Consider the following 15230-nt stretch of genomic DNA (forward strand, 5'->3'; position numbering starts at 1 on the left):
GGGCCCGGCCCTGCGCGGCACCGCCAGCCGCCCGCCCGGCCGCCGGCCCTCCGCGCACCGCGGCCGCCGCGCCCTGCCCGGCTGGGCCCTGCCCGGCTGGGCTCGGCCCTGCCCGCCGCCCTCGGCCCAGCCGCCAGCGGCTGCGCACGCCTCTCCCCTTCCTCCTCCTCCTCCTCCTCCTCCTCCTCTTCCACCTCCTGGCGGCCGCTGCCCCCGGCAGGGATGGAGGCCATCGAGGACCTGGCGTTCAAACCCTGCACCTCCTCTCTCTACCTACGGCCTTTCCGCCTCTGCTACCGGCAGGTGAGTGGCGCCGGCAGCCTCGGCGCCCGCCCAGCCCCTTCCCTCACTGCCGGCCCGGCCCGGCCCCCCGCCCCTTCCCTCCGCCGCGGCCTGGCGGCCGGAGGAGAAGGACCGGCCGGCCCGCGGGCCCCGCTGGTGTCCTGTCACCCTCCCGCCTCCGCCATTTTGGGACACTGGCGGTGTCGCCGGCGGAGCGCGTTCCTCAGCCTCATGGCGCCCGCCCGCGCCGCACCGCCCCGAACCGCCCCTCAGGCGGCTGCTCTGCCCCTGCCCGCCCGCCGCAGCCCTCCCTGGCCGGCGGGGAGGTGGGGCTCTAGGCGCACAGTGAAGGTAGCCCGAAAGACCGGTGTCTGTGGAGGGCACTGCCTGGGGGTGTGCCACCAACTCCTCCAGCTCCTCCATGGGCGCACCAAGCCCCCGGGTGCCCGGTACCTCACCGAGGTCTAGGGCTGTCTCCTTAACCCCGTTCTGGTTTTTCGGTTCACCTTTGAGCCAGGCACCTCTTGATTTGGGCCTTGCTTTGGTGCTGATAGTTTGCAGATCAACCCCGTTCCTGCCAGCCCTCAGCACAGCAGGTTGTTACTTAGATCGACAAGTTATGCCACCGCTCTGCAAGGCCAGCCTCGGCGCCGGCAGGTGGGAAGCGGGGAAGGAAACCCCTTTCCTCCTCATGTTTATATCAACGTGAGTCACCTTTCACAGGATCGCTGAGAACTGGTACCGCCAACAGCGGCAGGAATGCAAGGCGTGAAAAGAAAGTCGCCTTTCACGGCGTAAGGTGCTGAATGTTCCTTGAACGTTTTCTGCAAGCGAGGTCATGCACAAAACCAGTTGTTTCTCTAGCTGACGATGCCGCCTTGGCTGGTCCAGGGTGAGCTTTTACCCAGGTAGACGGGTGTAAGTGGAAATGCAGAAGAATTTGGACAGCCCTAGAAATGCATGCTGCAAACTACCTCTCTTATTCCTTCTTTCCTTTGCTTCTAAACCCATCAGTGGAAAAGGCAGAAGAGGGAATGTATATGGAGGAGGTGTGTTTAAGTCCAACAGTGAGACAAAATACAGAAAAGGAAAAGCAAGGGTTCAGATAGCTTGTAGCAAAGCAGATGAACTGATTTTTTTACCTTTTTTTAATACATTTTGTACATAATTTTCCTAAAGAAAGCTCTCTTCCCATTGGTTTGGATAAGTAAAACATTTTGATTTGTGAACAGCTGAAAGCTTTACACTGAATTAATTATTTCTTTTTCGGTATCAGAAGAAAACCAGAAGAACATTCTTTCATGTTCCGAATTTTTGCTGGCTTAGTTTATAAATGACAAGTCTTACTTCTTAATTTCATTTTCATTTCTGAGTCATGCTCTATTTACATGAAAGATGAGATTTAATTAAAATGTACAAAACGATATTACAAAATTACATTTAATTGAATACAAGTGCCTTAAATGTGATGAGTATGGTAAAGAAGAAATAAGGGTGTGTTTGGTCACGTGCTGTGATTTGACAGAGACCATCACTGCCACCAAAAGAAGTAGACCTGTCCTTTCTGCACGTCTTGCCACTTCCTCTCCTTGTACAAGTGTTTGTGCAGCAACATAGTGAGCTGCATCAGGGATCTGGTCCAGGTCAAATCTAATGTGGCCAAAAACCAAAGTTAGTTTTAACCTTAACAAGGTCTCCGATTCAATTCAAGTGCTTATGCTGGCAGAGGGGAGGTGGTAATGTGGTGGTTAGGGATGAGTGTTTGGGGGCTGGTAGGGGGCAGAGATTCATAGAATCATAGAATACCAGGTTTGAAGGACTTCGAGGTCCAACCTTTCTAGCACAATCTAGACGAGATGCCCCAGCACCACATCCAGCTGAGTCTTAAGCGTGTTCAGCGTAGCGGAATCAACCACTTCCCTGGGGAGATTATTCCAATGATTGACTGTTCTCATTGTGAAAAATTTACCTCTCGTGTCCAATCGGCATCTCCCTGGGAGTAACTTGTACCCGTTACCCCTTGTCCTTACCATGGGACTCCTTGTAAAAAGGGAGTCTCCCTCTTCTTTGTAGCTCCCCTTTAAGTTCTGGTACATGGTGATGAGATCACCTCTAAGCCTCCTTTTCTCAAGGCTGAACAAGCCCAGCTCTCTCAGCCTATCCTCATACAGCAGGCTGCCCAGACCCTTGATCATCTTGGTGGCCCTTTTCGGGACCCCCTCCAGCCTGTCCACATCTTTTTTGTATAACAGGGACCAGAACTGTACACAGTATTCCAGGTGTGGCCTGACAAGCGCTGAGTAGAGTGGGATAATGACTTCTTTATCTCTGCTGGTGATGCCCTTTTTGATGCAGCCCAGCATCCTATTGGCCTTCTTGGCCGCAGCAGCACGCTGTTCACTCGTGTTGAGCTTCCTGTCCACCAGGACCCCCAGGTCCCTTTCCAGAGAGCTGCTCTCCAGCCAGGTGGATCCCAGTCTGATTGTTTCTCTTGGCCGCAGCACTGTCTTAAAATGAATGTGAAAATGTAGTGTATATGACGTCTGTACAGAAGGTGGCTTGGGTCCAGCCTACTGAGAGCACAAGTTCAAAGAGTGCACAACTGTCTGCACCTGACCTGGGAGACAGGCCCTACGTTTATTAAAAACACATTTTGCATCTAAACACTGACTTACTAACCAGAGGAAATGCTAAATATTTTTAGTCATTTGACTAATTGTTTCAAAGGCATTTAAGCCTGCTGAAAACCCCATTAAATACCTAAACAGTTAAGTGTCTTAAATCTAAGGGAGTTAGGTGCCCGATCTGCTTAAGAATTTTTGAAAAGTCCACCACTCATCTAAAACTGAAAATGGTTTCCAAAATCTAGCCCTTGATCTTAATGGTTTTATGCTGAGTAGATCTTCCCCTTGTCCAATTTTTTTTATTCACTAGCTGGGAAAAGAAAAGAAACTTTTTTTCTTCTAATTGGTGCTTTATCTTAGAGTAAAATTAGTTTCCCCTATCCATGAATTCCCTGCACCTGCTTGCTGAACTTAACCCATATCTAATAAAAAAGTCTTTCTGAATAACAGAACAATTTAAATAAGGAAAATTTCAATAATGGCATTTGTTGCACTATGCAAACTAAAACTAGTTTGGATATTTACTTTATGCAATATGTGGCATCAACTAGTTTGGATATTTATGCAATATGTGGCATCATGCTGTAACTGAAAGGTTTGAGGTTATCTTACAGGTACTTTTTGTGAAGCTATAACGTCCCCTATAATTCACTGTAATCTGAAGAAGATTAATTGATGCATATTTTTGTGTTACATAATACTGATGAAGGATAATTTAGGCCTTGAGGACTGAGATTTTGAAATCTATTTTCAAATAGATACATTCCTAATATAGGCATTGATATTTCAACATAACTTCTCTGTGCAAGGATGTGTATAGAATGAGAGGTTTTTTATTTTATTAGTTTGCTTTTTTACAACTACTGCTTTTCTGTACAAACGGAAAATTGAAAGAATTTTTACATACATATGATTTTAAGATTATTTCTAAGCATTCATGAACACTTATGTTACTGTGTTGATTTGTAGACATTTCATCATGAACACGTATGTTACAGCATTGATTCTAAGACATTTCACGTAAAAATACACTACTTGTGTGGAGGTAATTTTTATCCCATCACTAATAGCTAAACCAGTTAAGTTTTCAACAGTTAAACATAAATTTAGATGTAGGTGATTTATATCACATTTTACCCTGCAAGTCTGGTTTTATCCATTCAACCTGCACCCTACTGAGTTGTAAACCACAGTTGCTCTAGCAGGTTTGCAGACCACCAGAAATCCACAAGACATCAGAGGGGGATCCTGGAGGGGTGTGAAACAAAATGCTGAGGAAGTACAGTTGTAAGCCCACACAGGTTATGCATCTGAAGAAGATTGTGGTCACACCTGATCAAGAGTGAAGCCAGAGACTCAGATGGTCATCTATCTGTTCATCAGAGGCACTTAACACATTCAAAACTGTAGGCCCAAAGACTGGATTAGTGTTTTGGCCAGCTGAGTATTTTCCTTGGGTATCTGGATGTTCAGACAAGGAGTTGTGGACACACAGGAGAACAGAGGTGTATGTACTTAAAATCGAGTCAGGCGGTTACTATCACGTTAGACAAAACTCCAGCAGTGTCTTTCTAGGTTTGTGCTTGAGTCCTGAGTTCCCCTTGTTCCAAGACCTTGAGTTGTCCTTTGGATTGGACCAGTTACATTTGGTTACATATAGAAATACTCTTCAAAAAGATCACAAGAAAAAAATGTATGTTTCTGGCTATTTAACTTTAGTGAGGATTGTCATGATTCTTAGGAGTTCCTGAAGTTACAGCAATTTATGCCCACGGTGGATCTGCTCTTCTAAATAGAAAGGGTCATGAGATCTTTTTGTATGAGGTCTTTCATCTTTCTCTTCCTCTGCCCACCCATATTGTTTTAAATAAAAGTAATGAGTATATAAAAAAAAAGTATGTTTCTTATAAAGTGTAAAATTAAGCGTACACCCTTCTGAAAGAATTCTAGGTTTTGAACCTTGTGGATAGAAACAACATGCTGCTTGGTGTTAGGCATCCAAGTTACGAGGAGTAGCCTGGCTCTCCAGACAAATCACTGTACCAACCACTTTTTAAAATAATTGTTCTGTTTTTGTATAGTGCAAAGGTAGAAACGGAAGTGCAGTAGAGGAGTCATGGAATTCAACAAACTGGAGGCAGATTTGGTTAGGGCCCATGTGGAGGATTAAGGTACAGTTGAAAACTATGTTCTTCAAGATAGACATCTAACGGCTCCTCAGAATGGACCTCGCTTTCTACTTGGGTTTTTCAGCTGTCAACCTGTTCCTCAAGATGGGGCCCTCAGTCAAGTAAGCCATGTTATTTTAAGTGGGGTGGCCGGAGGGTGAGAGATGGACAAGGTACCTCACGTAGCCTGATGAATATCCTCTTCATTTTGTCAGTAGGAATCCTGTTTACTTATTTTTGTTCTGCTTGGTACTGAAAGAAGAGAATTCATTTATCTCACATACAGGATAGCATCTGGCTAGTTTTAATGTGTACTTGCTCCCGAAGTGCAAATTGATTTGTTGTCTGAAGTGGCTTTTTTTTTCTAAAAACATATATCACCTCCTGAAGAATTAGCTTTTTTACCAGAACTCCATGGTAAATCTCTTTTCACTTTTTCCTATTGAAGTTTTTCTGCTTTTCATAAATAATTTATTCAGGAGACTAGAGGGATGGCTAATGAGAGATTAACTCAATGCCCAAGGGCTAGGGCATTTCCCTGGGATGTGGTAGAGTCAGGCTGCAAGATCTTGCTTCAATTAATACTGCTTCCCACATCACAGGAGAGTGTGCTCACTGCTGGGAAACACATTTGTGTGTAAATCTTCAGCTCTCTTTTGTGTATGTTAACCAGGCACTGGCCTATATATTAGACAGAAAGAAAAATACCAAGTTTAAGAATTCTGCTGAGACTAAGTCATGAAGTAGACTCTGAGTAGTAACAGTTGAGCAGAGTTGTTAGGATTTTGGGCAGCATTAAGTATCTAAAGGGGAATTTGGATTCAACGTAGTCTTGTTAATCAGCACCTGAGCAGGGATTTCAGTGGTTCTCCGTGTTGGATTTGGACCGTAACACAGGGCTTTCACAGACGGAGCTCTCGTGAATCTTGCTCTAGTAATTTAAGAAGTTACTGCATGCACTTGTTTGTCCCCATGCTAGCGGTTATTACCCTCTGAGAATCAGCAGAAAGTAAAGTAGTTTTACTCCAGCTCTTACTCTGCTATTCCAGTTCAAACCCACCTCCATCAGCCCTTTAAGCTAAATTACTGAGCTAAGGGCCTTACATAGGGCTAAGCGAAGTGCCTTTGCGTATTCTTTTTGGTGACCTCTGTGCTGCGGACTGTATCCTTCGAGGGGAGGCAGGGCATCAGCTGGGAGGAGGTATCTAGCTGGGGGGAGGCATCTAGCTGGGGGAATAATATCTTGAGCAGTTACAGAAACTTTTGCCCAGAGCTCACATATCAAAGCTTTTGTGGATCTAGGCCAGACTCCTATAGTTTTGTTTTTGAAGGTTGTTCTGGCAAGGGAGCTCTTGCCACTGTTTCCTTGCATTGTATAAACATATATGTGCATTCTGCCCAGGAACTTTTAGAAGTTTGCTACTAGACTAATATCAACTGTCAGTAATTTTCCCAGTATGTGTGTAAGTGAGTTTGTATTTCGAATCTGTGGAATGGTGAATGGGCATCTGTTTCAATGATGTGGGCTAAACCTCAAAAACTCTGTGCATATCGACTGAACCATACAGCCAGTGGTGGTAAATTGGAACTGTTTGCTCTTTAGTGAGCTTCACGCGCCTTCCGTGCTTCAGAGGAGTCCAGTGCCTGAGCATCACATTTCCTCTATTGATTGAATGTTTAGAATCATTAATTTTGAAGTTAAACTTGAAAAATGCTCCCTTCAATTTAATTTTAATGCATGATGTTTCATTCAGTGTTAAGGGAATTCAGTTATCATCTCTTTGAGTTTTACAGTCATTCTAAAGTAATTTTCAAGGCTATTGTAGATTTTAACACATCATGAACTTTATAATGGGTAGAAAATGTACTTCAGGAGTAGTGCAAAATTCATCGGTGAAGAAGGAATTTCTTATTTCTAATCTTAGATTTGCTACTGCTTTCTTTTGTGACCGTGTGCAACGACTCTGTTTCTGTGCCTTACAATTTAACTGTCTTGGAGATGTCATGGAGATTAAAACCCTGATTCTACATATACATGCAGAAAGAAGTGAGGCCTGTATCATTAATGTAATGAAAACTTTGAAGATGAAAAAAAACAAAGCAGTGCAATGTTACAGTAATATTAACAATCTGATTTTACATTCAGATTTTTTTTTTTTTAATATGATAACAGCAACATGCATGTGCCCAACTGCCTGAAATATTTTCTGGAACTTCCGTCTGCTTTTTTATAAACATAAAACATTCTTTTCTATTTTGACAGTTAAAAATGATGCTGTTGAGGGAGTAAACAGATTTTTAAGTTACCTGTTCAAACAAGTAAGTCGTCTGTTGAAACTTCAAAAGGCTCCAGTAGTAGGAAATATGCTACCGAGTAATACGTTTATTTGCAGTTCATTTTTTCAAAGCAGTACTGCGATAAAAGGAGATGCCATTTTCACTGCAAAATTTGTCTCATTTTCTTCAGCTTGTCAAGTCTGTTTTGTCAGTATATAGTATTAATCTTAAATGCAAACATACCGCTTCTAGCTCAGGAAGTCCCTGAGCTGCAAATTGCAGGAGGCTGAGAATATTTTAACTATATATTCTTCCTTAGGCATCTTGGCTTCTGTCAGAGGTAGGATCCTGAATGAGACAGATTTTTGATCTGACTGATCTCACTGCTGCTGTGTTAACTGGGAATTATGGTTGAAGTGCAATATAATTCTTTTATATGGGTGAAAGAAATGTGAAGTTTTTGCAATGACAGCATTAGGGAGTTAAGTACCAAGGGAACATAATTTCCTTTAAGAGAAATAGTGTTCTTTGCCATTAGAGCACAGGTTTAAGAAAAGAAATTAAGGAATCTAGATGTATCTGCTTCTGGCTCTGCCACATACCTTGAATTCAACTGCGGAGATTTGTAAAAGTTATTTTTGAATGAGGCGTTTATGAATTACTAAAGGGGGAAATGAGAAGAATTAGTAAGCGTAGTAGTTGAAAAGAACACTAGTACTTGTTTTTGTTTCAGTGAATATTATGTTGTATTAGTCTTAATTTCTTTATCCAGAATGCTTTGGCAAGTGGATGTAGGGTTCTTTGAAGTAAATACATGAAAAGTAATTGGCAGTGACAAAACTTCACATTTTTAGGTCAGTAATATGATTTAACAAACTTATGACAACAAATGTCACTTATTGGATAGAATAAGGCTCTTGTCGAGCATCTTTTGTAGCATCCATGCACAGCGCTGAAATGTGTCTACACTTGCATAAATGAACATTAAAATCTCATTTAATGTCATCAATAGCTAGACTACTTGGGTTGCTGTGCAATAGCTATGAAGTTAAGACTGCGAATTAGGGGAGGTACCTAAGTTGTAGTTAGCTTAAACCGGTATTTTTCAAGTTCTGATGTGTAGCTCATTGAGGGCCATTAGACTATTTGTAGGTCATCCACGTGAGTCAACTAAGAAAAGCAGATCAATTATCAGCAGATTTTAATGTGCTACCAAGGTCTGCAGCTTCACTGGAAGATGTTTCCAGGTCTGCAGATGAAGAGGTTGAAAACCATTGGCTTTGACAATACCACTCCAGTAGCCTCATCTGCAAGGGCTTGTCTACACAGGACTTTCCTGATTAATTCCATGTCTCATTCTACAACAAAGAGTCTGGTTCTGTTTACGTTAAACCATTTTCAAAGTACGATTGCACTTTGAATTCATACCCTACCTTAATCCATGTTAACTTTCCAGTGCATGCCCTAAGGGAGCAGTAAACTCAACTGAATGACTGTGTCCACACAGGGGTTTAATGGAGTTTAACTAGCAGAATTCAAGTTCATCAAGGTACTTATTTGAGATTCATTTTCTTGATGTCCTGGTATAGACAAGCCCTAAGACTGAAAGTGGTTTAGTTCTAAGTGAATGAACCATGTTATAAAATCCATCACCGAGATTTTATTATATTTTTTGTGTGTGAAATACAACTACTGTAGGGTATAAAGTAGGCTCTTTTGACTTGTTTGGTACCATTTATTTTGTAGTAATTGCAGTTAGATCTGAGAAATAAAATAGTATTCATGTTCTTCAACAACTAAATGCTTTATTTGTTTTTCAGTTTGGATCAAAATACATATGTTTGCTTAAATAGCAGGAACTTCTTTTTCCCAGTACAAAAAATCTGTCATCTGAATCATAATTTCTGCTATGACATTATGTGTATTTGATATGTTTTAAAGCAGATGAACACTGTAACATTTTAAGTGTTTATAGCAAATCTGAATATTATGGAAATTAGACATTTTCTCTAAGTGGGAATATTCTTTAAAATGTCTGGTTTTGATGGTCTATATGGGATGAAACTATACTTTGTTATATTCCTGAAAATACAAGCATGTTTTAAATAACAGATTTGCCTCAACTGCTGCCATATTTAATATACATTTGTATTTTCAGCTGTAACTCATAAAAGGTCAGCTCCCGTGCTTTGAAAACTCTACACAAGTTGATGTTGCATAAATAAGCATGCTTTACGCAGCAGGCATATAAAGTTAATTGCCCCTTTGACTTGCATTCAGATTAATTTTTCTTCATAAATTTTAACTAAAACAACTTAGTTTTTTGGTACTGCCCTTCAGACATTGATCAAAATCTTGTTAATACAGTAACACTAAAGTTTACTGAAGTTTAAACAAAGTAAAGCTCAGTTTTTCTTAGTGGTCAGCTCATGTCACACTAAAGCCCTGATCACTGATCAAAACAGCATTAATTATTTGTTTCACGTTGCGGTTGCTGTGTCAAAATCCTTTAAATACCTCTTGGAGCTGAGAGGGAATCTTACGGCCTGTGACAGAGCAGCTGGTCTGGACATGGGCTGATGCCCCAGTTGACAGGTTGTTGGATTAGAAAGAATATCAAAGGCAGCGAGTAAGATTAGGGATAAGTGAACATCTGACAGCAGTTTGCAGCAGGGGAGAACAGATGATAAACAATGGGAGCGGGGTGCGTGGGGGGGGTGAGAGGTGAGAAGGCCATGGGAAAAGTGTGGCGGCAATCACTAAAGCTCCAGGTTGCTGAGCCTCATGAATAGAACAGGAAATGGGATTTGCTGGGACAGATGTGCTGAGCGGTGATGAATACATTATAGGGAAATGAGGCTAAACTCCTAAAGGTGAGAGATGTTCTTTCTCTGAAAATAGAAAATAAGGGGGGGAAAAAGTGTACCCTTCTGGAGAAGTAAGCATTAATACTTGAAAACTAATACAGAAAGAAGTAATGCTAATGGTAATTTTAATTAAATGGTTACTCTGCGGTAGCATTCGTGATGAACTCTAGGTCATGTACTTCTAGCATAACAATCTGGACTGCTATTACATATATAGTACTGAAGGTATTTATTTTAAACCTAAAATTGCGCAAATGGTAGAATAGTTTGAATGACGGAACAGCCTGAATGGAGGCTCTGACTGGATAATGCTCAGACGCATATTCCGTATCTGGCATGTATTATATAGCACTCACATAACATATGTTTGATCTTGCCACCGTTAAAAGAGAGTTGTACTGAGTGATCTTGTGAGGTCCTTCCAGCCTTACATTTTTTCAATTCTGTAAAGTGATTGTATGCTTGTAGAAAATTATACATAACTGTTCTGTTCCTTAGGATATTGTTTCTGTACTTCTCAAACTTCTTTAGTTTATATTCTTGATGGATCCTTTTCCAATATTTATGATATAATTATCTCAGAAAGCCAAAACAAACTTTTTGTGTGTTTACCGATAGGACTGTATGTCAGTTCACAGACTTAGAATTTCTTCTGTGTTTTTTTTTTTCAATTTTTAAAGAAAATCTCATTAAAAAAACAGATCTCACGTTAACATTTTAATACATTTTAATAGTATATTACCTTAGCAGAAGGGAGAGATGCAGAAAGTACAATTGTTGACGCTGCTCTGAGAAAGTATCGATAAGATTTGTTCTTGGACATCTAGAAGTTTATTCCACAATGTGTTCTCCCAGTTTGTTTTACAAATATGAGCTTGCTAAAATAAAGTAGAAACACCAACTGTGAAAGTCACCAACTGGAAAACATAAAGCTCAATGGCGTAAGGACAAGAGGTGACTTAGCTGTAATGGGAATGGCCACCATCTGTCTTTCCTGACCTCAAATCTCTCATATGTGCTGCCCCTGTCCTCAAGATGAGACATGTAGCTGGCCTCCTTTAGTCCCTGTTTGCTCCCAGCCATGTGTACCGTAACTGTAGCTCTCGTTTTTAAAAGAACAAGGGATTGTAACTGTAATCTGGGATGAATAGGTATGTCCCATGGCCCTGCTTCATGGAAGTAGGTGTTCATGTTGCAGGAATGCCACGTGTGGTATTTTGACCACAGTGGCATCACTTGAATACAGAAACTGAAGAGTCCGTAGAGCTCTGGAGTTCCAGACGTTACCCAAAATTAGTGATCAACAAAGGTTGTACTTCAAGTGGCCATAATAATAAAGAAATAAAATGGTGGTGAGCACAGCAAAACATAGATAAACAAGTATGCTTTACTGATTCTGATCAGCGTAAGTACTATCCTAATAGTTCTGTTCTCCATAAAACTTTGATTTCTACATTTGCATGAAACTATAACCGAAGACCTTACCATTTGTTACAGGCAGTTCCCATTTTTAAAGAGTGGTTGGAGATGATTTGCAGTTGGCTTTAGTTTATATCCCAACTGTTACAGGGTTGCTTTCATTATGAAGGTTTCAGAAATACTGCAGTAAAACATAGAACTGTATATAAATCACTAATCAATTAATCACTAATTAATTCAATTAATTGAAGGCCAGTTGTATATGACTTTTAAGCAACAGGTACATTTCTCTGTACCAGTGCTCCCCTCAGAATAGATGGCAGGTTAGAAGATGTTTCCAAGTTACTTCTTGAATCTTTCTGTGTATTATTTTTTCCAAACGGGAAAATATGAGGAGATGACCGCCACTATGGGAATCAGATTTCAGTTGAGTCTATCAAAATTGAGGGGTAAAAAGTGAAATTAAGAAAATAGCAAAACCTGGAGCTAGTTGCATCTGTCACTTTGAACTGATTTTTGGGGGGGTGGGGAGAAAGGAGAGGATGAAAAGCCCTGAGGATCTTTGTGAGGAGGTCTGTGAGAAAGTCTTAGGAGAAAAATCTAAAGATTGTTACTAAGCCTTGGCTTCTATTAGCCCCCTGCTGCTGTTCTTCATCAAGTTGTTTTAATGGCTTTCAAAGCAAGTGAGTGGAAAATGGTTTCTCTGGAACTTTAAGGAGACTGAACTGAAAACTGTCATTGCTTTATAAGTAAAACACATCAAAGATTGATGGAAGAATTGCTTGTTAAACACGTTGTAGATTTTAATTAAAAAATGGGAGATATCATAAAAGAGACATCAGATCATCATAACTACCTAAAGGTGAAAGTTTAATGGCTTGTCATCTGCTCAGGAACCTGTGTTAAGTGTCTCTTTCATAGCTTTTGTGACCCTCTGTGTGTGCATGTATGCAAGATTTTATTTTTTTTCCAAGAAGGTTTTTTTCCTAACGTACAGAGGGAAAAGTACACAAGCGTAAAAATGTAGGTGGTGGTTACTGTGCTTTTTAATTTTCTTTCCCTTGTATTTAGGGATGCCTTCTTCTGGTATGTTTAACTACCTAGTGCTTCAAATTCTTATGTATTTCTGAAATAGTTGTTTTGCTTTGTGTTGCAGTGTGTAAGATATGTTCTGTGTGTTCAGCGTGTGCAAAGTGCATTTGTGTATCCTCTAGTTACTACGTGAGTGTTTCTTCTGGAACGTGGTCCTCTCACTTTCCTCTCCTCTCCCCACCTTCTTTTCCCTCCACAGTCCTCCCAGACAGTAAATAGTGTGTTTTTTAGAGTTATGTAGTAGGTCTAATTAAAAAAAAAAGGGTGAAAAAAAAAGTGTGCATAGAAAACATTTCCACTGAGACTTTGAGCTTCATTCTTTTAAGCCAAATGCTTGTTCTGATATGTCATGCTTTGTGTGATCAAGGTGCATATTTAGTAAGCAAATACAAAGAGTTGTTTTAAAAGACTAGAAGAATTCCTCAGCAAGCTGATAAAGCACACCGTGCATTATTCACTATCCATCTTAAGATTTCAGAAATTTTCAATGTTGTAGTTCCAGTTTTAATTTGTGAGTTCTTTCTGGAGTTAAACAGCTACATCTATGCATGATTTTGACTCTAGATCTGATTCTTAATGTAGAATTTTTTTTTTCCCCAAGAGTCTAATATGTGACAACTGTAATTAGTGGTTTTTCTGCTTATGATATGCTTAGAAAAGATATATCCTCAAAAAGCATAACATTATTCAAGTGATTCTGTAAGATTTTTATGAGGTACAAGATAATTTAAATTAGGAGTAGGAATATTGACTATGCAATCAACTACATAGAATTTGATAACTCGGTGTTATTATTTTAAGGATTATTTTTAATTATATTTGTCATTTTAGCTGATGTTTTAGCTACAATAGTTATTTGTGAACTTGGAATGGATGTAGCATTTTGTTTTGCTGCATAAAAAGGTTCTAGACTATAAATGGGTCTGGACTATCAAAGCCAGACACTAAGATCCCTAGTATGTATTTTTATAGACTTTTGAAATTCCAGCCTTGCTGAATGCAATGGCATTTTTGTTCCTCTCATTGGTGAGGCCAGGTCTTCACTTGCATTTTTTCTACTTAATCCTAGTTTAGGCAAAGTCTAAAGCAATTTGACTAGCAGATTTTTTTTTTACTTAGAAAGTAAGGTGATTGGAGTCGCAGCAGTTCACTGCTTTTTAACCAGAAATTACATGTTCTGACAAACTGAGCTGGAAGTCAAGATGTGGAAAAAAACAGGGGAAACAGATAAAGTTGTATATTGAGTATAACATTGTAAATAATTTAAAAATTTATTTAGGATATGAACCTATATAGCTCTTGTATATATTTTTATCTTGAACAGCTGAAATAAACTATCACTGTTGGCTTCATTCAGTTTTGTTTTGGCTTTAAGACATACCTTTGTTATTATTTGGTCACTTCAGCTTGTTGAGCTTTTGAATCAGCAGGATTAGAAGAAAAGTTGCCTATCAAGCCTCTTAGCAAATCTGTCTTAGAATTTCGTATGTATGTCTGCACTTAGCACTCTGCTTTCAGCATTGTAACATTTCTGACACTTTAAAATATTGGACATAGGTAGGCAGTTTCTGGCTTACTTTGCCTGCAAGGCTTGTGTTGCTCTTTAGAGTGACATTTCCATAGCACTGCAGTTTGTACGGCCTAAAATTTGATCTGTAACTCATCTGATTTGTACCGCTCAGATATATTAAAGAATAACATGAGATTATTGGCCTCCTACTCAGTGAAACCAGTCAGTAATCATTAGTACAGAAATGACTACTATAGTACTTTATGGGATAGTTCCCTCAAATTTGAAACCTTATTGTCTCCCTGAATGTTTCTGTAAACCATCCTTTTCTCTTGTTGAGGAGAGATGGTTGACCTGTCAGTCTGGAGAACCCCGTTTCTTTTTATCTCATTACTTTCTCTTTGATCTGTCTCGGAGTTAAAACCTCTTGGCAGAGCTCTCACAAGACTCACGGGAACGTATGAGCCTCCCTACAGCATTATGGTACACTCCATAGGGAAAGATTAATTTGTAAAAATAATAATATCAATGTCGAGGTTTAAGTGTAAGAATTATGTTGGGGGGGTGGACGAGTAGAGATTTAATCACATCCAGGGGCTGAAAAAAGCTAGTCAGGGAAACTATTTCACTAAACGGAAAAACTGTTGGAGTATTTGCTTTTGAAGTCTTTCTCAAAAAAACCCAGATGAATGCCAGTTGGCTTGGTGTCTTCCCTCCCCTCTGCCTGTACATTCTTCTGCAGCCCTTATGATAGAGCAGTGGCATGCCTTCCAGTAGCGCATTAAGTGGGATGACAAACCACACCTAACGGTTGTGCCTTGGGGAGAGGATGAAAGAGAAAAGAAACAACTTTCTGCAGTGCTATGTTTTGTATACTGTTTGGTCAGAAAAGGGTGTCTTGCTCTTGCAAGGGAAGGTGTGTAATTGTCTGTAGTACTTGTGGAAGTTAATTTTTCATTCTCAGAACAGCCCTGCTGAACCCGTGGAGTGA

The 15230-nt window shown here is 40.3% G+C and overlaps 1 protein-coding gene across 1 annotated transcript in view; it reads left to right on the top strand.

The window, feature by feature from the left end:
• Positions 1-222: 222 nt before the first annotated feature.
• Positions 223-15230, top strand: part of NUDT14 (nudix hydrolase 14) — a gene marked incomplete at its 5' end in the record, with an annotated part of 61968 nt that continues 46960 nt past the window's right edge. Inside the window, one exon of the mRNA XM_082317618.1 lies at positions 223-303. Within this exon, the coding sequence (XP_082173744.1) occupies positions 223-303 (81 nt within the window). The remainder of the gene's footprint in view (positions 304-15230) is intronic.

This window comes from Platalea leucorodia (genome assembly GCF_965183815.1).
Source record: "Platalea leucorodia genome assembly, chromosome: 7".
NCBI classification, from domain to species: domain Eukaryota; kingdom Metazoa; phylum Chordata; class Aves; order Pelecaniformes; family Threskiornithidae; genus Platalea; species Platalea leucorodia.